The sequence below is a fragment of the Mustela erminea genome, chromosome 8 (genome assembly GCF_009829155.1).
Source record: "Mustela erminea isolate mMusErm1 chromosome 8, mMusErm1.Pri, whole genome shotgun sequence".
In the NCBI taxonomy this organism is placed as follows: domain Eukaryota; kingdom Metazoa; phylum Chordata; class Mammalia; order Carnivora; family Mustelidae; genus Mustela; species Mustela erminea.
In genome coordinates this window covers 66,204,272-66,229,720 of record NC_045621.1, presented here as the reverse complement: position 1 = coordinate 66,229,720, position 25,449 = coordinate 66,204,272, and the positions used below count along the sequence as shown (strand labels likewise).

General features: G+C 40.3%; 1 protein-coding gene across 1 annotated transcript in view; it reads right to left on the bottom strand.

Moving 5' to 3' along the window:
* MYO3B (myosin IIIB) overlaps positions 1–25,449 on the bottom strand; it is a 296,489-nt gene that overhangs the window by 142,909 nt on the left and 128,131 nt on the right. Inside the window, exons 15-17 of the mRNA XM_032354332.1 lie at positions 24,552–24,631; positions 17,084–17,161; positions 14,307–14,512 (exon numbers count right to left, since the gene is read on the bottom strand). Coding sequence (XP_032210223.1) covers positions 14,307–14,512; positions 17,084–17,161; positions 24,552–24,631 — 364 coding nt within the window. The remainder of the gene's footprint in view (positions 1–14,306; positions 14,513–17,083; positions 17,162–24,551; positions 24,632–25,449) is intronic.

The following is a 25,449-nucleotide window of genomic DNA, read 5'->3' as shown; positions in this document are numbered from 1 at the left end:
CCCTGAGATCTTGACCAGAGCTGAAACCAAGAGTCAAATGCTTAACTGATTGAGCCACCCAGGCACCCCAGGAGTAGGTATGTTTTTTGATACAATCACCAAAACCACATTTGTTTTCCTAAATTACTCATTTTAATGAATCTCCATACTTTCTGTATAGATTGAAAGACCACCACAAAAAAGGTTTCCCCCCCCTCCTTTTTTTTTTATTCTTTATTCTCCCTGTTAAAATACACACACACACACACACACACACACACAGTGGAATAGATTACCCTTATAGAACAAACACCTTACCTTAGTTTTCCTTTAAAAAACTTTCAAGGATCTATTCTCTGCTCTTTGCTGCCATCTATAATTAAATTCAACCCCTTGGAAGTTTAAAAATAAACCTAATTTCCGTGTCAAAGGCTTTTCCTGCCATTCCTCAGACAAGGCTGATCTGTTATTTTAGAATTATTGTACTTTTAAATGTAGAGCTGCTTTTACTTTTCAAAAAAATCAACTAAATACAAAATATGACTCTTCTTCTTGCCAAATATTCCCTATCTTTCAGTTTCTGGAAAACTGAACATACTTGATTAGCACTTCAGTCATTTCACTTTATCTTTGTGCCATAAGACTGTTTTATAGGTTAGGATATAATGCTGAGTTTGCCAGAAATGTTTGCATTCGGAGATCCTGGGAATGTTTTCAAGGCTTGGAGTCTGTTTCCATTGGTCAGGGAGAAGGGATAGTGCTCTCACAGATCCCCTGAATGGCGGTCAGGACCATGCTAGATCATTTGACCAAGCCCAGGAACCTGTTCACAGAAGATGCCTACTGGAGGTAGGGGGTGGAGGGACAACTGGAAGTCCGGCTTAGGCCTATCTGGGCTGTTCATGGCATTGGCACAGATTCTTCAGCCTCAGTTTCTCCAGGACTGTTGTTTCAGTCAGGCCTTCTCTGACCTGACTCCTGCTGAAGTAAAAAGACTGTGTTCTGGAGCACACCGGGATGGTGGGAATGGATGGCAAATCTCTATGTGTGAATGTTTTGGGAAAGCTGAAGTACAGATAGCTTAAAGTATAAAAGTCAGAGGTAAAACCAGGAATTCCTATATTCTTTCTGTTAGGCACATTTATAACATGAGCTCGCCTAGCTTTAATTAGCCCAGGCTTGATACTATTGACAATGAAGTATTTAAAGAGAATCTAATGAATGACCCGTCCTGTGCAAGATACAAGAGGAACGCAAGATATGTTCCAGCTCTCCAATCACGGATTTCTACTTGTTTTTCAGGCATCTCTAGGTGGCTCCGAGCAATTTTTAATTTCTAAATAGGCAAGAATGAATTCTGAACTAACATAAATATTAGAGCTTAACTTTGATTTCTGATCCCTCAACCCAAATCTCTTAATTTATTATGATGATAATATTCACATTTGGCTTAGTTCAGAAAGAGATGGGTAACAATACTGCAAAGAAATGAAGGTTTCAAAAAGTACTGAAGAAACATGTAAGTGAAATGTCTGTAGTAATCATGTCAGATAAGTCTAATGGATTCCCTCCATGGAGTAGTTCTGAATTCTGGCAGGTACCATGGTTAAAGAAGCACTTTGGTTGAGCTCCTATGTGCATCAATATAAGGGCAAAACTGACAGGAACCAAGAAAAAAAGATCTCTCAGCAAGAGGGGTCTTTTTGGTAAGATCTATTCCACATCTATTTCCTGAAGCAGTTTGATGAATTAAACTAAAAGCAGTTCTTTGAGGGTGTCTGGGCAGCTCAGTCATTAAGCATCTGCCTTCAGCTCAGGTCACGATCCCAGGGTCCTGGGATCAAGCCCAGCATCGGGTTCTCTGCTCAGCGGGAAGCCTCCCTCTCCCTCTCCCACCACTCTCCCTGCTTGTGTTCCCTCTCTCTGTGTCTCTGTCAGATAATAAATAAAATCTTTAAAAAAAAAAAAAAACCAGATTGATACAAGAGAACCTCCTCAACCTGATGTTAACAAGTCTATGAAAAACTATGACTGAATGACTGAACACTTATTCCCCAATGATTAGGAAAAAAGGCAAGGATGTCCACACTTGCAACTTCTGTATTGTACCACATTGTGCTAGCACTGCAAGGGGACCACATAAAGAAAGAAAAGGTGTCTGTCTTAAATCGAAGATGACACAATTGTCTACGTAGAAAATTCAATGGTATCTACAAAACAAAACAAAAAACAACCCGTATGGGAACTAATAAGTTCTAGTAAGTGAGTTTAGCAAAGTTATAAGATAGAAATCAATATACAGAAATTACTGTATTTCTATATATAAAAACAACAAATTGGAAACTTAAATTTAAAAAATAATTATCATTTGTAAGTCCCTTTCTCTCAGTGTATACACACACACACACACACACATACACACACACACACACACACCCTATTGATTGTATTTCTCTGGAGAACCCTGACTAATGCAGTACTGGTTCCCCCACTGAGTGGAGATAGAGCCAACCTTGGTAATACATTTCCTATAATGGTATAGGCTGTTCTTTAGTAACCTCCTTCCTCTCTAACATTTCTTCTTGCTTTGTCACTGTACTTTCCAAGTTTCCCATAGATGCTGGGGTTTCTTCCCTGTACACTGGGAATCTAGGACACCCCTGCCCCATCAAGCTGTTCTTCCTCATGTTCACAAACAGATGTGCCCTGCCCTCTGTCAAAACTCCTCATGCCTAGGCATTCCTACAGGGCCATCTGTGGAAGGGACTGGCTTGCTCCTCAAAAAAACATTCAGATCCTGAAAGGAACTTAAAGAGTCACCAACAAAATTCTTGTTTTGTAAAAAAGAGAAAGCCAGAGAGGAGGAATTGGCTCAAGATCACAAATTAGTAAGTGGAGGCCTGAGGTTTGCCCATGTCTTTTAACTCCACGTTCAGGCTTCTTTACATTCATCTAACCTGCGTCCACTCTTATCTCTTACTATATCCTTGGTCGTGTCTTTGACTTTCTAACAAGGACCTTTGATACTCGAGCACTTTTCAGCTCATTAGAACTTGTGTCTATAGCAATCTGGAATATTGGGCTTCTGACTTTGGTGAAGTGTTGATTTCCTACATCTGAACACCAGCTGTCAAGTGCTCCTTGACACGTGTGGGGATCCAAACAATATTCTATTTGAACTAGTGTGTCAGTAAGGCATTGGTACTTAGGTGGAAAACTGCATACACCATCTTTAGCACACCCTTCTGGGTAATCAGATTCTAGCCCTGTTCATCTTCTTTGAGCTAATTTGCAACTCTGTAAATTGTAGGTAATTGATAGCTATGTACACCCTATCTAGTCCCGTGATGATTTTTACTTCCCTCTGTGGAAGATCCAGTTTCATCTCCATTTCCAATTCACCTCAACATTCTCTTAAATTAAATTTAATTAACTGCTTATGCAGTTTTAAATTTTCCTTTGAACCAATGATAATATCTGCTTGATTCCCTCATATCATATAAATAAAATATATTCTTTAAACACATCCATCTTTACGTCCGTATGTGACTCATGATGCTACCCTTCTGGAAATTATCTTTTAACAAGAGGAAGAAAGAAGTACAAAAATCTAGACTGTAGACATTTGACCCAAAGGAGCACAAACCCAGGGGCAGATTGAGGCAGGAAGTTATCACACTTAGGTAGACCCACTGCTACCAAGCAATCTTAAAAGATCCAGAGGTTCAGAAACATGGCCACGTTTCTACTTAATAACCTCTAAAGTGGAAACACTGGTTAGTATAATGTTCATGTCGGAGCTTACTAAAAAAGCCAAGCTGCTTCCAAAGTGATCAGACATAAACACCTCACCAGAAGAGCCTCAGAGTCTTGTTGCTCTCTATCCCATGCCAATCCAAGGAATTATCTGTCTTACTGGTTATTGCCAAAGTAAGTATCAAATGATAAATTTAAGTGTGGTTTTAATGTGCATTTCCTTAATTACTAGTGAGGTTGAATTTTCCTTTTGTTTTCATAGAAGTCCTCCGACAATAGACAATACATACAATGAATTTCCTTTCTCTATGTTCTCCTAATGACTACCCATACTCCTAGAAGAGAAGAGGAGAGAGAGAGAAGAGCAAGAACTAAGAGTTACCTATGTTAGATAAAAATTATACAAAAAATTCTGCAGGTAGGGCTCAGCAGTCTGTGTTTTAAGAAGGCCTCAGGAGATTCTCATGTATGGGAAGGCTGAAGAACCACTGACTTATTAGACAAACAGAACCCTGAGGTACAGAAGTGACTTGCCTAAAATGACACAATCCATCTGAGGAAAGAAACTGGCTCCCAAGTCTCTTCATGATCTTTTCTTTGTCAGGACCCAATGACTTTCTGGAGCACATCACTTTCCCCTGAAAGGTCAATTAGTTGCAAAATCTACCCTAAAGAAATTCTCACACGTGTTCAATATGTAAGATTGTTTGAGCATTAATGGCAAAAAACTGGACACAATGTCAATTTCCTCTAACAGAAGAATGGCTACATGAATATTACCAGCTTTAAAGACAGAGTTAAAAAGGAATGCATTGGAGCTATAGAACAACATAGTTTTATCTCTAATATGTATTGCTAAATAGAAAAGGAAGTTACCAAATGGTATAAAATACGTGATTTGAGTTAAACTAAACATGTAGCATATTTTTTTCCCTTGCTTGATCTCTTTCTTCCGCCTATGTGTGTGTATGCATGTATGTGTGTATTCTGAAAGGCTAACACTACCAAAAGAGTAACAGTTAACTACATAGGGAAGGGCCATCATGCAAGTAGGATCCTGGGAAATACAATTTGTGATGCACAAAGAAAGATGTTAGTCTTACATGTAATATTTAAAAATTTTACAGGAAAAGGTAGTCACACATTATTTTTGTAATTAAAAGTTAGTTTCAAACATTAAGTAGATTTTTAAAATTTTAAAATACAATGTGCCTCTATCCTGGTCAAAGAATCATCTATCTATTAATTTGGTTACTATCACTTGCATCTAAGTGGATACATCCCCAATCAGGCAGCAAAAGTATCAACCCTTTTCCTATTTAAAAATAATCCTTGAGGGACCCTCAATCAACATTAGTGACCACCCAGACTGTCTACTCAGATATCCAAAATACGGGACAATTATCTGAACAATTCAACCCATATAAATAATTTTCTCTTAGGTGGATAATGGAGGAAACTGAGCTATTCTGGCTTGGATAATTTGATAATTACCCCCAATTGCCCATTTCCCTTTAGTGTGTATGAAAATCCAGATTTAGTTTTTAAGTTCTTTCTTATATTTACCATAAGCCCCTTTATTTTAATTTTTTCCCTTCATGTTTGGCCTTCAGTAAAGACAGAACAGCTGGCCACCATCTGCTACAAAAAGAAAAAAAAAAAGCCATTATATTCTTAGGAAGACTCTTAAATTTAGGCCTTGGGATAAGAAGCCACGTTGATCTGTGCTCTTAGATTGTGGAAGCCCTGAGACCGTAAATTCCTTCTAATTCAGTATTATTGCAGCACTTAGCATACACAATAGGTGCTTAATAAATGTTTCTGATGCTGTTGCTGCCTCCACATAAGCTTTAAATGGGAGGCTTTCTAAAGGAAAAAAAATAAAATAAAGTGGGAATTCAAGACTGAGGCTGAGTTTATTCACAAATTTGTAATAGAAAGTTAAACTTTAAACCGATCAGTCTATTTTACAGCTAGTAAAATCATTACTATTTTTTTAAAGATTTTATTTATTTATTTGACAGAGAGAGATCACAAGTAGGCAGAGAGGCAGGCAGAGAGAGAGAGAGGAGGAAGCAGGCTCCCCGCTGAGCAGAGAGCCCGACGTGGGACTCGATCCCGGGACGCGAGATCATGACCCGAGCCTAAGGCAGCGGCTCAACCCACTGAGCCACCCAGGTGCCCCCATTACTATTTTTGCAATTGAATTCTATAGACTGATTTCACAGTGAATATTTGGGTTATGTTCAATGGTCTCATTTAAAAATTTTGAAGACGGGCTTTGGAATCAGGTAGACTCTTATTTCATATCCTAACTATACAACACATTATGTGTGATTTTGAGCCATTTTCCTCATCTGTGAAACTGAAATAATTTCATGTATTTGGGGGGATATTATCAGTAATTTTTTTATAAGCAAGTTTTATTTATTTTAGAGAGTGAGTGAGTAAGAGAGGGGTGAAGGACAGAGGGAGAGGCAGAATCCCAAGCAGACTCCTTGCCGAGCATGGATTCTGATGCAGGGTGTGATCTCAGGACTCGAAGATCATGACATGAGCTGAAATCAAGGTCGGGCACTTAACTGACTGTGCCATCCAGGTGCCCCTAAGTGAGATGATGTCTGAAAGCACTAACATGAAGCCTACCATCAGTAGGTAGTTCATAAATACCCCTCTCTCCTATCTTCATCTCTTTCTTTGGCAAAGATGTTTTCCCAAATGTATATAAAAGAGTGGCTGGCAATCTTTCCTTTGAGTCATCCCTAAACCATGGTACTCAGGGGTGGGCAGATATTTACTGTCAACTGAACAGAACTTGTTCAAATGGGCACAAGTTCAACCGTGGGTCAGCTGATGGACTGAGCAATGGTTTCCTAGGGCACCGTGTTGGGGAATTCCAGGGCCAGGAATTCTAGGCTGTGAAGGCCATTGCCTTGGCTGAGGAGCCAGGTCTGTAGCTGGGGCTGGAGAGAGATGTCCTGCTCATCTGCCATCTCCGTGTGAGGTTTCCTCACATTCTCCTTTCTCCTCTCCCACCTTCTCTCCTTTCCACTCATTATTTTCCTTACTCTTATTTGTTTTTGCTGCTTCATCATTATCACTACTTAACATAACTCAGTCCCACTCGATTTTTTTAAGAAACCTCCAAGTAGGGATATAGAGTTTTAATTCAGCCACTGATTTTCACAGAGTAAGCCAGGCAGCCAATCCAAAGGTCCAGAGTGGTGGTCTTCTCAACAACATGGATACTAACACTCCATAACATCTTTCTTCTTTGCTTCCTTTGATATTTCTTCCTGCACTGCTGCCACAGCAGAGCCATTGCCTGCTGTGTTTCTACGTCCTCCTGGGTTGTTTCCTATGAATGGATTATTTCATGAGTCTGCCCACAGTGCAGGCATTAGAAAAATAAGGAAAGACAGCTTGTTATTATCATTACAGCCTCTTCACAGAGCCTCTGGAGAAGAGTCTGACTGATATTACCTCTTGTCTCAACTTCTCAAGTCACCACTACAAATTTCAGGCTGAATTTGCAGAGCTATCAACTACAGAAATGATTTTTCCGATACTCGAATAGTGAAAGACAGCTGTCAACAATGTGGGCTCCATGAGAAAGACAGGACCTTAAAAGAATGGGTTTTGGGATTTTGAATCATCCACAGCCTTAGGCAAGGTGGGAAGAACCCACAGCCCAGGCAAGGCCAATAAGAGCCCATTCTGTCCCCTAAGAATAGAGAGAGTGGTCACAGAGACTGATACTGCCAACCTCCTAGAGGTGGGACCTTGGGAAAGCTGCTTCTCCTCTCCGACCTCAGCCTCCTCATCTCTAAAATGGAAAGTTGGACTGGGCTACTTGTTAGAGTCTATCAGTGATATTGTAAAAGGAGCTTTTAAAGTTTTTTTCATTTGATTTTTTAAAAATTTAGTACACTAACCAAGATTATAAAAATGGTAAATGTAAGAATTAAGAGAGAGAAGTCACCCAAGGTCTCACCTGTAGTTGGGGCGGGGTGGCTGACTCATTCTCTCAAACACAGAACAATGGGCAGGAAAGACAGTATACAAGGGCAGCAGCTGTTAGAGACCCCTCCCAGAGAATGCCACCACTCCACTGCTACCCTTAGAAGATAAATGCAGTGACCATTCACATGACTATGCAACATGCTTACTCACAGTGTTGAAGCTGTCCATTATCTTCCTTACGTATTCTCATAATGTGTCCTTCACTACGATGCAAATCAATTTGCAAGGAATTGCAAGGATTCTTTCCACTTTGCTGCAAATCTACTAGTTTATCTGAATGGCACACTAAGATCTATTTGATGTCAGGCTCTCACCTGTGTAGCTACAGGTAAAAACAAAAGAAATCCAGGAATATCCTGTAAGAGACAAGGCATGGTATCACCATCCTAGCTCTTGGAGGATTTGTGCCTTTCTAATCACTGCTTAATACTCAGAGAAAAAAGTAGAAGCTTTGTTAGTTGAAAATTGAAATTTGGGATTTCAGGATTTCAGCCCTTATTGAGATGTCTGGATTCTTTTGTGCGTTGATTTTTCCTCTCATTTCCTGTCCTATGAGCCAGTGCTAACCTTGGCTCTCTGTAAGGGAATTTCAGGGACCCTGTCTTCAGGTGGTTTTCACAGTGATAACTGATGATATTCAGTTCATTTTGCAAGAGGTAAAAGAATTTGTTGCAGGTTTAAAATTGCAAACACACCTTTCTATAGCAATGGAATCAAGGGGTTCTCAGTCTCTTGCCTATTTTTACTCAGGCACTTCTGAACTTATTGCTAGTTCTTAAGCTACCATGTTGAGCAAGAAGCTAGGGAGCAAAGAATGAAAAATGAGTGGGTCACGGGGAACAGAAAGTATTTATTCAAATTCATTCACCCTCTTATTTACTTATTCCCTCATTCAATTAATAAACATGAGATTTCTTTTCTGTGATAAGCATAATTAATGTGTCTCTCATTTCTATTCCCACGTCTTCCTGGCTAAAAGAATAGTAGTTTCTATCTTTTGGGTGACAATGTTCCCAGCCCCAGGCCTCTGTCCTACTTTCTAAGCCCTTCTCTGTAGCTAGGAATGATTACGTGACTCTGTTCAGGCCAGTGAGATATGAAATGGCTTCTGGGAAAATGTTTTCTTTCCTAATAAAGGGTGGGACAAATATAGCTGGCTTAGTCATTCCTCTTGCCCCTTTCTTTCTTTGACTATAGACATGATGACTGGAGAGACAGCAGCCCCATTGTGACCATGAGACTATAAGCCAACCACATAATAAAGATGGTAAAAAGGAATGAATGAAGGTCAGAAGGTATATTCAGGTTCCTGGTGACATCAGTGAACAGCTGAACTAAAATGAAAAATAGCTTACCTCTTTTTTTTTTTTTTTTTTTGTGGGAAACTAACAAATAAACCTATTTGCTACTGGTTTTAAATTTGAGAAATTAGGTTCCTGGGGGACGTTTGGCAATATCTGGAGACAGTTTTTTATTGTCATGACTTGGGGGTGGTGAAGAGGTGATTGGCATCTTAATAGGTAGGAGCCAGAGATGTTACTGGTACATTATACATTCTTCTAGGCATAGGCATAGCCTTCCACAACAAAGAATTATCTGGTCCAAAATGTCAGCATGTTGAGAATGAGAAACCCTGGTTCAAGCACTAAAAATGTTTGTTATTCACAATCAGATGCATTCCTGACTGATACATTCCCTCATTTGGGAAACACAAAACATACGCCATGGAGCACACATTATACCAGGCAAGATGCGAGAAGCAAAAAAAAAAAAAAAAAAAAAAATGAGTGAAGTCCACTCCATGCCCGCAGAAGTTTAAAGTCTAGTGGGCTAGACAGACATGTTTGGATAAAAATGAAAGTACATGTTCTAATACAGAGATATCAACATCCAGATGTGGGCCAGAGGATGCAGGACCTGCCAGCTCTGTGGAGCCTGGGCCAGCTTCAGAGGGAAGGGGACTGGGCTAGAGATTGAGAGGTGGCAGGTCCTGCACCTGCGTAAAGAGGTATAAAGGCCAACACTGTGCATGGGCCTGGAGGGTCCATGGATAGACTGACAGCAGTCTAGGGTGTGAGAGAGAGAACAGTGGGGAAAAATGAGAATGGTTGGCTGGAGCTTACCTACTAAGAAACGCCTGCCTTACCTACTGAGCTGAAGGCTTTGGATGTTATCCTGTAGGCAGTGAGGAGCAGGCACAGAATTTCATTCACAAGAATGACAGGATTACATTTTTAGAAACATAACTAGTGGCAGTGTAAGGAATGACTAGTAAACAGATTGGAGTTAGGGGGCGCCTGGGTGGCTCAGTGGGTTAAAGCCTCTGCCTTCAGCTCAGGTCATGATCCCAGGGCCCTGGGATCGAGCCCCACATCGAGCGCTCTGCTTAGTGGGGAGCCTGCTTCCTCCTCTCTCACTCTCTGCCTGCCTCTCTGCCTACTTGTGATCTGTCAAATAAATAAATAAAATCTTAAAAAAAAAACAAAACAGATTGGAGTTAGAAAGACATATTTGGAGGCTCTCCCAAATTCAGTTGGGAGACTACCCTTAGGATTCTGAAAGGTACAGCAGGGAGTAGTAAAAAGGAGAGAATAAATGTTTAGGATGTTCTGTGTCATATGCTCTTTTGTAATTCATGCCCTCCATAAAGGTACTTTATTCTTGTCATTTTTTTTCTTTACCACTTTTATTTATTTATACTATAAGGAAAAGGACACACAAGACTCCTTACTGAGGGTATCTCCAGAGCTGAAGAATTCACTTTCTTGGATTCTAGAGCAATCCTTTGAGACCCAGGTATTCTTGCTGGTGGAAGTTCTGGAGTGTGTCTAGACATCCAGACTTTTTTTTTTTTTTTTTTTTTTTTTTTTTTTTATTTTATTTATTTGACAGAGAGATCACAAGGAGGCAGAGAGGAAGGCAGAGAGAGAGGAGGAAGCAGGCTCCTTGCAGAGCAGAGAGCCCGATGTGGGGCTCAATCCCCAGACCCTGAGATCATGACCTGAGCCGAAGGCAGGGGCTTTAACCCACTGAGCCACCCAGGCGCCCCCCCCACCAGACATTTTTAAAGTTGACCTTGATTTTCAAGTCTTTCATATTTGGACTTTGACCCTTAACTTTGTACTCCTTCAGGGTTTTTCCAGAGTGGTCCCAGGATGAAACCAAGAGGTGGACATACATGTCACCTACAGGACTTCTTAGTTCCTGGCCGTGAATACAGCCTCCCTGTTATCAAGCGAAAACGTCTAATGAGAACCTACCTATATGGCAAGTTCATACAAGGTGCTAAGAACACAAATGAGGCACATTCTTGCCTTCAGCATCATTGGGTTTAGAATCATTCGATCCACATTTTTTGAGCACCTACTCTGTGCCAGGCATTCTATTCAAGATATGGATACATACGTAAAGGCAGAGGTGTATAAATGACTTTTTATGAGACAGTTCTCACAAGGGCACTTTGATTCTTCACAAATGTTCAGAGGCAACTCTTGTGTCCATAATCCTTGGCATTCATAAATCTTCTCTGTAGCTGCTAGAAATTCTGCTACTACTTGGAAGGTGGTTATAAAATCAGGTAACTCATTCACAAAAAGGTCATACCCAAACCAACAAAAAAGTCCTAATAATTGTGGTTCCTTTTAAAAATCACTCATTCTCCAGCTCCTTGGGACATTAAATGCTCTCTTTGCCATAAATATTTAGGACTCATTTTTAGAATCTATATCTGAACTTCCACTTAAAAGCCTCAAAGTTGGGGCATCTCGGTGGCTCAGTCAGTTAAGCATCTGCCTTCCGCTCAGGACATGATCCCAGGGTCCTGGGATCTAGTCCCATGTCAGGGTCTCTGGAAATTCTACAAGTTTACAATACTTTAGTGATTTCATTTTAATTACAAAGGGAAAACACAGGAAGAGAATAATGAGAAATAGTAAACTATTGAAAGGGAAGATCTTAAAGAAAATTTAAGGTGTTGTGTACATTAGGGAGATCTCAAATAGTCCTATGATCACAGTATAAAAAATTTCAAATGTAAGACAAGTAATCTTTCTAAGGTGGAAATTCCCTTTATCATGCGGTACAAAACTGTGATGTCCTGGGTCAGGGGAGTAAAGGTTATTCTGTTTAACACATAGATTTAACAACTGTTATGAATTGGGACCTGGGAGATATTGTTCTCCTGCCTATGAGCTTGACTGGGAGTGAGTGGTCTTTCTGGAAGACTCAGAAACCAAGTTAGGCCAAGGAATCTACATGTGATCCCTGAAACTCTTCAGAATATGGGTTCTTTGTAATCCTGCCTTCTCATGCAGACAAGGAAATTTTTTACAGAATGTCAAGTAATGTGCCAAACACTACATCCAAAAGTAGATTAGAACCCTGATCTCATTACTAAGTTGCACTCTTCACTGCAATAGTTTAATAAACAAATGGTAAGACTGAACTGAAAGTGCAGTCCTAACTTACATTTGCCAAAACACATCCCAACACATGCTATTCTATGTGTTTGCCCCAGCAAAGACCTTCTGTTGACCATGCTTCTGACCAGTGACCATGAAGCCAATGAACATTCAGTCATTTTCTGTGATGTCCCTGAACAGTACAACTTCAGGAGGCTTCAGCTACCTGCCCAGTGCTGCCAGGTGACTTCTTCCATACCTGTATGAGAATAAATAAAAACTTCCAACCCACCTGGTCCCACTGATGAGAAGGTGTTGGGAACAACCTCTCTCCGCCAAGGCTCCATGAATAGAAAACAGAAAGGGCACTTCCAAGTGATTTTGCCGAAAAACTCAAAGACGATGGGGTGAGAAAGTATTTTAGGTTTGGCCAAGTGGCAGATTTGGGTAACTTGGGCAATACTTCCCCATTCTGGAACCCAATAACATAATCCCCTAAACACTGTCTTTCTGGATTCTGTCCCGAATGCCAGAAAGTACAAAAAGGTAAAGAATAACGTAAAACAAGGCTTTACCTTTTATTTACCTCTACCCAATAAACCTAAATGACTCTGTTCCCTGCCTTTGATTGTTTTGTCTGCTTATTTCCGCTAAGAGTTTACAAAACAGCATTCCCAAACAGGAAGATAAGAGGCGCACCTATTTGTTGAATAAACATCAAGGAAGAAAACTGCTAACTCATCTATTTTGTTGTGAAATTGCTCAAAAGGATCAAAATACCAATTAACTTCCTGGCTCAGAAATCTTTGATACCTTCAGATTTACTGACATTTTGAAATTCTTGTTCATACTTGCCTAATGGCTTTCTGATTACGAACAAAGAAGTGCCAATCTGTTTAGCATTTGACCTGTTTTCTTAAATATTTTTATGTATTCCACACTTAGTGGCTAAAAATACTTGACTAGTCACATTCATGTGCTAAAACAGTCTCTTTTTTTCTCCTTCTACCTCCAAGTTTAAGAGGAAAAAGGAGCTCAAAGACACTTCTTTTTTAAAAAGCCATTTTGTTATTTTTAATTGGAAAACTCTAACTGCAAGGAAATTTCTTTGTCCTTTCTTCTCCATGGAATGTAGTGGTATTTTGAAGCCTCGATGAAGCAAGATACCTATTAGAATCCATTCTTCCTGGAGAAAAAGTTGGAAAAATGACCTTGGGCACAAGTTTCACAAAAGAGGTAAAAAGAAACTAGAGATGGCTAATGGGGTGCAAATTTTAAAATGGGTTTTAATTTTCCTCTCTGGTGTCTTCAGACAGCAGTGTATCTCACAGGTGGCTTTTTGTTATTGTTGCCCTCTATTTCCTCACGGAAAGTTTTGTAAAACTTCTACTCGTAATCACATGACACAGAATCCATCCCTATGGCCTTGTATACATGAGAACAGGTTTTCACTAATAGATAAAGTCAATTTCTGGGTCTAAAAAACTCCAAAACATTTCAATAAACATTGAATGAATGCAATGGACCGAGGAGATTAAATGTGGATGCTGAAGACCGCACAGGTTCAAATTTCTGCTCTACCACCTACTAGCTTGGAAAAGTCACTTACATTTCTTTCTGTGCCTCAAAATTTCCTCATCTGTAAAATGGGAATAATAACAGATCATAGCTTACAACATTTTTCTATGGATCAAATGAGATTATACATCTAGGACATTCTAGGTGCTACATAAATGTTAACTATCCTATGACACCATAACATTGTTTTAGCCTAAGAGAGGATCGGCTGCTTGGGTGTAATTCACATCCACTAGAATCTTGACCCACTTAAGAAGGAACCCTTTCAACATGTCAGTTAAATATCTGGAGGCTCTGAAACCTAAGGATATATGTAATATATAAATATCTATGGATGTTTTTGTTTTTTAAAAAGTGGTCAGAAGGGTGCTTACCCTGTCTTCCAGAGCACAACAATTTAGATGGAGCACAATAAAAATGCAACATTTCAGCAAGTAAATGGTAGCTGGTAACTAGCCGGTTGGTTACATGTTAGGAGGCAAACAAGCAGGAGGAGCAGTCCCAGGGGATAGGGATAGCCACAGGACAGCTATATTTAACAGAACGCATTTCCCAAGATGCTGGCCTGACCTTTTCACAAACTCTGCAAAGAGGATGCGATGGGAATAGCCCTGCCTGCGGATGCTGACTGTCTCCAGGATCCCTGTGGAGCGGAGCTGGGCCAGCACACTCTCTCGGGAGAACTTCAGGGCCTCTCGGTCATCATTGGGTTTAATGCAGCGCACAAAGTGGGGCTGTCCGACCACCATTTTGGAGAGCAGATCCATCAGAGAATACTACCAGGGGGAAAAATACACAGGAAATGAGGTTACCACAAACATAATGGATAATTACGGCACAGGCCCACGGGGCCCTCTAGAGCAGTTTGTGGGCTTGTAAACAACTCACAGGCTTTTATAAGGCAGAAAAAGAAACCAGCTATAGGGGGTGATAATATAGGTTCTGTGAAGTACTTATAGCTGCCTGTGGATTCAAAAGCATTCTTGAAACATCACCTAGGGCCACGGCACCTGGGTGGCTTAGTTGATTGAGCGTCTGACTCTTGATTTCAGCTCAGGTCATGATTTTGGGGTGGTGGGACTGAGCCCTGTGTCAGGCTCCCTGCTCAGCCAGGCACCCAAGATTCTCTACCTCTGACCCTCCCCTCTGCTCGCATGCTCACACTCACACTCTCTCTCTCTGAAAATGAACAGATGAGGGGCATTTAGGTGGCTCCATCAGTTAAGCATCCAACTGTTGATGTCGACTCAGGCCATGAACTCTGGGTCATGGGACTGAGCCCTGTAGCAGGATCCTCACTCAGCATGGAGTCTGCTTGAGATTCTCTCTCTCTCCCTCTCTCCCTCTGTCCCTCCCCCCAGCTCATGCTTTCTCTCTAACAAATAAATAAATTTTTTAAAAATAAAGAAAACAAATAGATAAATCTTTAAAATATAAATAAATATCACCAAGTGCCAAGCAATATCCCTATGTGGCAGAAGCTTAGCTGTCGAAGAACATGCTTAGGTTACCCTGTAATGCCATCGCAGAACCAGCTCATGTGGTATGCTAACACAGTATTCTATAAACTGTATCTGTAATGTAAAAGGTCTAGCTTTTAGGAAAGGGGTCAGTTTCTTCTTCAGCCTAAGAACCACCAGAAAGTCTAAGAAAATCCTACTGATACCACTGGTAATAAAGCAGAAGAGAAACAAGAAAGAGAGAAAAAGGACAAAGAAAACAAGAAAAATTGAAGAAAAGGAGACTATTGTGAAGGTCACCTAACATCCATCAAGTGGCTGGCGGGGGGCTCCCACAGAAAGAGGGCGCATGGAGAAGCACTGCTGTGTGGGACTGTCTCAGCTTCTCATAAGAGGCAGCCGCTTTTGGAGCTTCTCTGTGGACACACCTTCAGGGGCAATTGCAGCTACACAGGAAATCAGTCCCTTTATTTCATAATCACATCTCCACTGATCCAAAATGGTATTACCTAGCTTGCCACTATATTCTCTTTCTTGGAATTAACTTTTGGGGGACACCAAACTGATTGTCATGGATATATTTCTGAAAAATCATAAGGCAAAGGTGGCTTCATCTGAGAGAGGGCCTCTAGGATCTTGAAGTTGATCCCACAGGGCTGCTCAAAGTCTCCAAATCTCCCGGAACAGGGACATACACATGCACACACGTACACACACACACCCTGTCCCCCAAGACACTAGGAGGATACAGCCACTAAAGTGGACAGGACTAGGGTAGGTCTCAAGGTAAGAAATATATGGCAATTAGAAATGTCCGGCCATTAGAGTGATGAAATAGGATCTAAATATCTACCTGTCAGAGAAGCTGTAGCAAGAATCAGCATGAAGGTAGAGTGCTGGACTCAAAGGCCTCTGGGCCCACTTCACACCCTCTGGGCCCAATTTCAGTCTACTTCTGAAGTACACAGCTGATGAGGTCAGATTTCTTGGCTTTGGATGCTAATTGAACCTGCTAGCTTTCCATGGAGCCTTCCCCCATGGTGCTGGCTCCCAGGTCCTGTCCTCCAGCCTGCTTCAGCAACTCCAGCTCACGACCACTCAACTCCCATCCCTGCTGAGTCCCTTCCTATCCCAACTCCACCCTACAACCCGAGATCAGTAATTCTGTCTTTGGCCCAATAGCATCTCCACCACAAAGCTGCCTAGACCTTAGTTCCCAGTGGGACATGAACTTTAAGGGGCTTCCAACCCTACTGCTTTATAATTTGAAGATAAACAAATCTGTGTGAATTGGTAAAAAGTGTCTGTGTCTTACCTTTCCTATATAATGTGCATTTAACAGAGCCCTTCTAGGCACAATTTTACTCAAAGGAGTCATTTTACTAGATGAAATATCAAGAATTGGGGCAGCAGAGATGGGAAATAACTGTGTCTGGCAATGGGTCAATTTGAACTAGGAAAATAAAGTTAAAACAAAGACAGATTCCCTCAGGATGTGAACTTAATAAGCCACCTTCTGGAATTTTATTAACTTTATTTTTCAGTAAATATGCTGGAAAATCGGTGGATTCCAGTAGCTTTAAGGCTAAGGAGCAGCTCAAATACTAACAGAAGCAGCACACTGAATGGACAGGCTCTGTGCCAGTGACAGAGAGTGTCCCGTCTGTAGACACATGGGATTTCATTTTATCTTTCTGAAATCAGAAAAGGTATACGTAGAGGTGGGCTCTCCACTTTAATTTTTCTCTCCCCACACTCCCACCTTTCTTAACTAACTCTTGTACTTTGCTCTTATTTCACTAATTCCATCATATCTGGGCCTCTCACAGGAAGGGATGGCAGTCCTTTTTGGAAACAGGTAGAATAGAGATCAAAAGGACTCCGTACCCGGAAGTAAGAAGCCATGGTCTGTCTCTTCATGTTGGTGGTTTCTTCGGGATGTCGTATCACCTCCAGAGTGTCCACCTAGAGCAGAGGCAAAGGGAAGTAGTTTTAGGGTATAGGCATTTTCTGGTTCTTCCAAAATCTGAAAGGTTTTTTGGTTAAATACCCGAGGGACCTTGACGTTTAGAACATGATAGTGAAAACTGTGGGAGAAGTTTGAAGACCTATAAAAGAAAAACAAAATTTGCACTATCCTACTCGCTTGAGAATGGACCCCATTCTGTGAAGTACCATACTGTGAAGTCTTGGTATAAATTCCCATCACTATTATTTCTGTATTTCTTGATGTTCTAATGGGCCCCTGTTAAGCTCTCCAATAAGGATGCATGAGACCAAACTAGTTCTTAAAAGAAAACTGGGCAATGACCCATGAGGCTGGGTGATTACAAAGACATGGGCTTAAAGCCCAGGTTGGACTGCAGGGAATTAGATGAGCTGTAGTCCCCTTCCTGCCACCCTCCCACATCACACAGCTCCCACGTGCTCACTGGAGACTGGAGCTTGAGATACACCTGTTCTCAATCATCTATCCCAACCACCTAGGCTGACTGGAAGAAATTTATGAATAAAAACAACTGTAGGAAACAGCCTGTTTTGTTATTGTACCTCAACAATAAAAACCCCCACTCCTGCACATATAAGCTATTTGGTTTGCAAAGTGCACGAGTGGCATTTTAGCGCCAGCCTCTGCCATGGCAGCCTCCCATCTGCTCAGAACAGGTGGCAAGGGGATGAAGCAGGAATGTCTGAACTGGAGATGCCGCGGTCAGCAAGTGTGTTGTGCTTGGTGGATGGCTGTGCAGACAGCCACCACCCCACGGGGTGAGGATGTCTGCAAGCTCGTTCAGCAAAAGTGCGAAGAGGGTGCTAGAAGGGTTGAGGGCATGAGGGTGGGGACAAATAATGAGACCTACCTTGAGGGGTAGTTAGGAAATGGTGCATAGTGGAAGGAAATGCTTCAGTTGGCTTCAAGAAAAGTTTATTTAAGAAAAGGAATAAATGGGGAGCTAAGTTTTTAAGAACTAGAAGAGCAACCTGCATAGTGAGCAGGAATATGGGGCTATCACTTCTGAGGCAATGACGGGGGGGCAGGGCGGTTTCCTTTCCTAGGCTGCATGTTGTATGCATTTCCAAAGCCATCAGCTCATATGCATGCAGCTGAAGCTATGGTACCGCCGCCTATGGTTTGATTTTTTCATTTTTTTTAATGAGGAAGGAGGAAATTAAAGCTTGGTGTTGAGCAGGAAGGCTATTCTAAGAGAGAAAAGGGAAAAATAGACACTACCACCTGCCCCACGTGCAGAGACTATACTGCATTCTGGAAGTCTTCTTTGCCCATCCCATCCCTCTCTGGAGGATGGAGTTCGGAGCTGGTGAGGTTTGGGGTCACAAATCAGGATTAAAGGGAAGAGGATGTTGGTTGGGGTCTGCCTTCTGCCAAACTGTAAATTCTAAGTTTTCTTGAACTTTTTTTCTCTTTAATTTCTTTCCTCTCAACCTGACCTTCACACACACTCCCAAACATAAACATACACACATACATTCTAAACTTGGGAATTTCTCTACCACTTCCTTTTATTCAGAGACACTCCCTGAAGAACCCTGTCTTACTTTGAACCTTGCTTTTCCTCCCTCATTTCCTTCTCTTTTTATTCAAAATAGTCAGGCAGTGCCAACCCTTCAGGGCAGCCCTAGGGCACAGTAAAAAGGCAGTTTAAAAACTCATCCATATTTCTCTATTAGTAGGATTTACCTGTTAGCTTCCCTCAGAACATACAATGGGCCCTTGGCATTTGATAATTTAACAGTTTAGTGGTCAGAAAATCCTCGGTGGATATTAATTGTGCTGTTACATAATTTAAAAGGTATACTAAGAACTGTTTTCAAGACCAGCACTTGTCCTCTGCAGCAAACTGGAAAAATAAAGAATGAAGCACTAATTTGCACTCCAAAAGTTGTAAGTCTGTTGGGCTCCCCTAACTACCCAGCATTACCAAGTGCTGTCCTTCTACTCACATACAGAGTAACTCTTGGGAAGGAAATAAAAACCCGTTTGGCATTACATACAGCTTGGAAGTACTAATGCTTGTCCACAGTTTATCACCTACATAGTTAGTATTTTAAAGAATTTTAACGAATAAATAACTTGCTAATTTAAGAATTTGGAAAGGTCTTACATTGGTCAAGGACTTCTAGTATAGTCACAAGGTTGTCCTGAACATGGAGTGGATTTGAAAGAGGGACTTTGGACAAGGGACATAGCAGAAGTTGAGTCTCTTGGTACTTCAAACAAGGAGACTCGGCACAAACCTCACCTCTGTCTGCACCAGGTCTATCATGAACCCGAAAGAATGCCAAAAAAATCCAAACCAAAACAGAAGTTAAGGTTGTGGTCTGACATAAAAGTTTGTCATCCTGAGCTAATTTAGTTAAAAGTAGCTTCATTTAATTAAAAAAGAAAAATCTTTTAGAAAGAATCCAGAAAGTAGATTTCTTTAGGGACATCATCTAGCATATAGTTCTTCTCAAAGATAGGGCATTCCCAAGAAACAGTCTTCTCCAGAGGATCTGATAAGCTTTTACCTCAGATAGGGGGAAAAGACCCTAGAAAAGCTTTCCTGGGTTTAGAGGATATATGCCATGGAACACAGAGTTTTGGAACTGGACATCCTGGTTCAAAACCTGGCTCCCCCACTTATTTCTTGTATGGACTTGGACTTGCTATTCAACTTCTCAAAACCTCTGTTTTCCTTATTAGGAAAACTGCTCAGTAAATGCTACCACCTCACACACATGCAAGAAGTGTATCAGTTTCCTTCCATTATTACCATGATTGACTTAGTTCTAGTCTAGTGATGAATGTCAAAGATGCAGTTTTCTTCAATGGCAAGATGGCAAGTACTAGCACCCATGCAACACAGCAAAAAGATCTTTTCACTTATTGGCAGAGAAAATACTTCCAATGAAACCAATTTCAAAATGATCAGCAGAACCAATATTCGGGATCAAACAATTGTATGTCTAACCCAATATCCTTTCTCATCCAGTGCCAATTTATACAATGATATAAGTCAACTGGAGATGAGCAAGCCTGCTTTCTGCCCACATGACAAATGTCCTGCCCAATTCCTTGTAAGAGGCACTGGTTAGTGTTTAAAGTAGTCCTGAGTCAGCTTTACAAATTGTAACACAGACTCCAAGTGCACAGGAAATGAGCGAGTTTCAGTATACGTATGGACTCCACACATGGAGTTTTAGATGGGTATCAAAACAAGAGTAATAAAACATCTATTGTTCCAAGGTAAAAAAAAATTACTGCAGTAACCACTTTGCCTATATTATGCCAATGAGGTCTCAAAATGATCCTATGAAGTAAGTACTATTATTATTCCTATTGTACCTAATAGGAGGTTAAGGCTCAGAGATTCTAGAGAAATTATCCAGTCTTGCAACTAGTTGTTGGCCATGCCTACATCTGAACCCAGTTCTGATTCCAAAACCTTACTTCTTAAACATTATATACTGCCTTTCTATGTGATTTGATATTACTTACAACATGGGTCTGAAAGCATGGTATTACTAAAATTACTTGCCTCATCTGTCAACAAAATTTACTCTAGGATAAAGACAGATTCCAAGAAGTCTCATAAACCATCTAGATTTCAGTTATCGCCGAAAAAAACAGAAAGATTTTTTTCCTGATCTCAGTAAGTGCCCACTATTTGCATCCTGAAACCTCACAGGTGCTTATATTTGTCTTCCTGACAGCATCTTTGTCAAGAATTTTTACTGCTATCAAGTGATTCAACCACCCTTTAAGGAAAAAAGCCCTACAGCATCACTCCTCTCAAAGCCTGCACAGCCCTGAATGGAAAAGCAAGACTGGCATTGACACTATCCGTGCATCACAGTGTGGTGCTGCTGAATGTGCTGGAGGCCAGCTTCCTAAAAAGACCACCTGTGTTATCGGACCTTGGCCAAGACAGAAAAACTATTGCTGTCGTGAAACGTATTTTCTGGTGCCTTAACTAGAACTTTCAACTCATCCCTCTTCCAAATGAAACCAAATCACGAGTTACTTTCATCTCAATGATATACATTATTGTTTTTTAAAGATTTTATTTATTTATTTGACAGACAGAGATCACAAGCAGGCAGAGAGGCAGGCAGAGAGAGAGGAGGAAGCAGGCTCCCTGCTGAGCAGAGAGCCCGATGTGGGGCTCGATCCCAGGACTCTGAGATCATGACCCGAGCCGAAGGCAGCGGCTTAACCCACTGAGCCACCCAGGCGCCCCGATATACATTATTATTATAATGATGTAAATATATGCCATATACTAGAGGGCACACTTGTCACACAGGCAAGGCCTGAACAACAGGAGGCAGTTTAGAGAAAGGTAACTGTGCTGGTATTCGGGGTGTGGAGGGCAAGGGAGCAGGGTCCTAGCAGAATCCAATAGCCACAAAATCAAACTGAAGGAAGGACAGTAATGTGGGCTGATAAAGAGTATTACAGGGGAGTCTTTAATTTTTTTGTGTCATGGTCTCTTTCAGAATCTAGTGGGAGCCAGTGTTTCCAAAAAAACAAATATAGTTGCTCCTCATTCTTTGTGGATCCTGTATCTGTGGATGTGCCTACTTTCTAAAATTTATTTTTAACCCCCAAATCAGTACCTGCAATGCTTTCATGATCATTCATAGACATACGGAGTGGAGAAAACTTTGATCACCTGATGCATGTGTTTCCAGCTCAGTTTGAACAACGTGATGCTCTGCCTTCCTGTTTTAGCTCTCATGCTATAAGCAAGTATCCTTTTCTGGGTTATTGAAGTGCCAAATGTTCTGCATTTTTGTGCTTTTGGCTAATGATTTCACTGTATAAAATAACCCCTAAGGGGCTCCTGAGTGGCTCAGTGGGTTAAAACCTCTGCCTTCGGCTCAGGTCATGATCCCAGGGTCCTGGGATCGAGTCCCGCATTGGGCTCTCTCCTCGGCAGGGAGCCTGCTTCCCTTCCTTTCTCTGCCTGCCTCTCTGCCTACTTGTAATCTCTCTCTGTCAAGTAAATAAATAAAATCTTAAAAAAAATAAATAAATAAAATAGCCTCCAAGCATGGTGCTAGAATGCTATCTTGTCTTTCTAAGTGCAAGAAGGCTATTAAATACCTCTTGGAGAACATATGTGCATCAGATAAGCTTCATTCAGGCATAGTTATAGTGCTGTTGGCCTTTATTCAATGACACAAATACTGTAATTAAAATATTATTTTCAGGGCTCCTGGGTGGCTTAGTAGGTTAAGCATCCAACTCTTGGTTTCGGCTTAAATCATGATCTCAGGACACTGCATCAGGCTCCATGCTCAGTGGGGAATCTGCTTGAGATTTTCTCCCTATCCTTCAGCCCACATCCCACTTGCATTTGGTCTTGCTCTAGTTCTCTCTCTGCTCTCTAAAATAAAGAAACAAATCTTTTAAAAAATAAAATATTATTTTATATAAAAAATACTACATATAATTATTTGCAAGAAATATATATTAAATAATGTGCTTCTAAATAGAAACACACATGAAACAAGATTATATACTAATTGGTTGACAACAATGTTGTGAGCAGAGGCTTTTGGGAACCTAACCACATAAATCCCCTAGGAGCAATGCTTCTGTATTGACTGATTCAGTGTTCACAGCAACTTGACAGAACATAATTTCATGAAGAATAAGAATCAACTGTATTTACAAATTTTACATGTAATAATATCAAGAGGCTATTAGAACCAATGAAACTCTGATGTAAATCTCTCCTAGGGGTCCATATAACCCATGTTATATAGTCCTAATATCTTGCTACAAACTCACAAGACTGAAAAAGTAATACAAGTGTTTATAATAGCAACGTGGGTAAAAACATTATTGTTAACAAAAATGATCTGCGTCCCTATTATGTAGAGCTAAGTTTTTCATTCTCAAAGAAAGTTAAATATCAATATCTATGTCTGTATCAATTTTGAGACTATTCAACAGTATTCTGTGTGGCTGAAGTTGTTATTTTTTATTAAATAATTCAATGTTCAATGTAAATAAAAATATATGAAAATTCAGAAATGTGATCTACTTATTTTATTACTCTATCACCTTTTGGATATTTGGGTGTTGGTGTTAGTATGTACAATGAACATTAACCAGCCAATCCTTGAGATCCTTGTGAAACATTAGCTGGAAGAATTTAATAGTTAAAAATATTTTACAGTGGGGTCACCTGGGTAGCTCAGTGGCTCAGTGGCTTAAGCCTCCACATTTGGCTCAGGTCATAATCTCAGAGTCTTGAGATTGAGCCCCGCATCAGGCTCCCTGAGGGAGCCTGCTTCCCCCTCTCTCTCTGCCTGCCTCTCTGCTTACTTGTGATCTCTGTCAAATAAATAAATAAAATATTTTAAAAAAATTTTTACAGTGGGATATTTATTAACCCTTCTAACATTCCGTTTGCACAGACAAGTACACTCCTTATATTTCAGAGAGCAAAGCAGAACGACAGGAAATGGTTTGATTTCTTTCCTCCCTGCTGACTCTATTTGGTCCCTGTTACCCTCCTCTGTAGGTTGGTGACAGCCTCAAGGAAGAGGACTTCATCTCTTCCTAGAAAGACTTTACTTTCAAGTGTCATTGTTCTGTATCTTAAGTGGTCTTTCTGAGAATCACATGAAGGGGTCCAGAATATGCCATGGTGGCATAGGTATTATTTTGAGTTGAACATCTGAGAATCAACAGTTGCAAGAAGAGGCTTTTTCTGAACTCCCCTTATCTGGCTAAAAACAGGGCCTCTCAAGATCATCCAACTGCCATAAATCTCCTCCCTGGCAGTTTCACAACCTGCCATGGAAGACTGACTCCTATCACCAGAGATGAGAAATGAGCACTGGGATTTCCAAGAAATTGCCTAAACAGACACTATCACAAAACTATCATATCTCCCATCTATTCTCCTAAGGGACCATTTGTTTTTCCCAAAAGTCATTTGTTCTCCCACAAGTGCCCCTATCCCCCATTCATCCCCTATTAAGAGGGTATATAAGCCTCAAATTCTAACTACCCCTTTAAGTAAATTTTTTGAATTCCTGTGTGTATATATAATTAAAATTTGTTTTTTCTTCTGTTACTTTTTCAGGTTGAGTTTAATTCAGTCCCCAAAGAACTAAAGTTAAAATGGTACAGGAGACATTTTCTTTTGTAACACAGGATTTTAAAGATTCCATGCTGTTGTTTCAAATTTCCTAACCTCTTATTTCCTAAATGCCTTCCATTTCTTAACCAGACTTCCCATGGGCCAGAGAAACTAAAGTCGCCTACTCTAGGATTATCCCCAAGGCAGGAGCACCCCAGGGTCCACATTATTTTGAGTCCAAACCTGCTACTCACTTTGGTTCTCCCAGCACTGAAATGTGGAGGCAAAGATCTTGAGGCTGCTGTTATCCTGGCTCTTGTCTGGGCCAAGTTACCTGAGCAAGAAAGACAAAAAGCTAAAGTGAAGGAAAAATTAAGGAACAGAATCATGAGTAATATTTTCCCTTTATGTCCTTGTAGTTTTATTAATTTTCCAAATGATATTCTCTGAATATGAAAAATTTAGAAGAATTTGAATTTTGAAACTTGAATGATATAAATTATAAATAAATTATAATAATTTATAAATTGTAATTTATAATAGAAATTGTATTTATATTAGTCTTGTAAGCAAAAAATAAATAATAAAAAACTCCCCAATTCACTCAATAAACTAGCAATAGAAGGAAATTGCCACAACATAAAAAGGACATATGTGAAAAGCCGATAGCTAACATATTCAACAGTGAAAGATCAAAAGCATTTTCCTCTAAGATCAGGAACAGGACAAGAATGCTCATTTCCACCACTTCTATTCAACTAGCACTCAAGTTTAAGCAATCAGGCAAGAAAAAGAAATAAAAGACATCCAAATTGTAAAGAAAGAAGTAAAACGATCTCTGCTCATAGAAGACATGATCTTATATATAGAAAACCTAAAGATCCTACCAAAAATCCTGTTAGAACTAATAAATCAATTCAGCAATCTTATATTGTAAGATATAAAATCAGCATCAAAAAAACAGTTGTATTTCTATGCACTAACAATGAAAATTTGCAAAGAAAATTAAGAAAATCCTATTTACAATGGCATCAAAAAGAATAAAATATTTAGAAATAAACTTAACCAAGGAGGTAAAAGACTTGTACTCTGAAAACATTCCTGGAAGAAATTAAAGAAGACACACAAATAAATATAAAGACACCTTGTTCT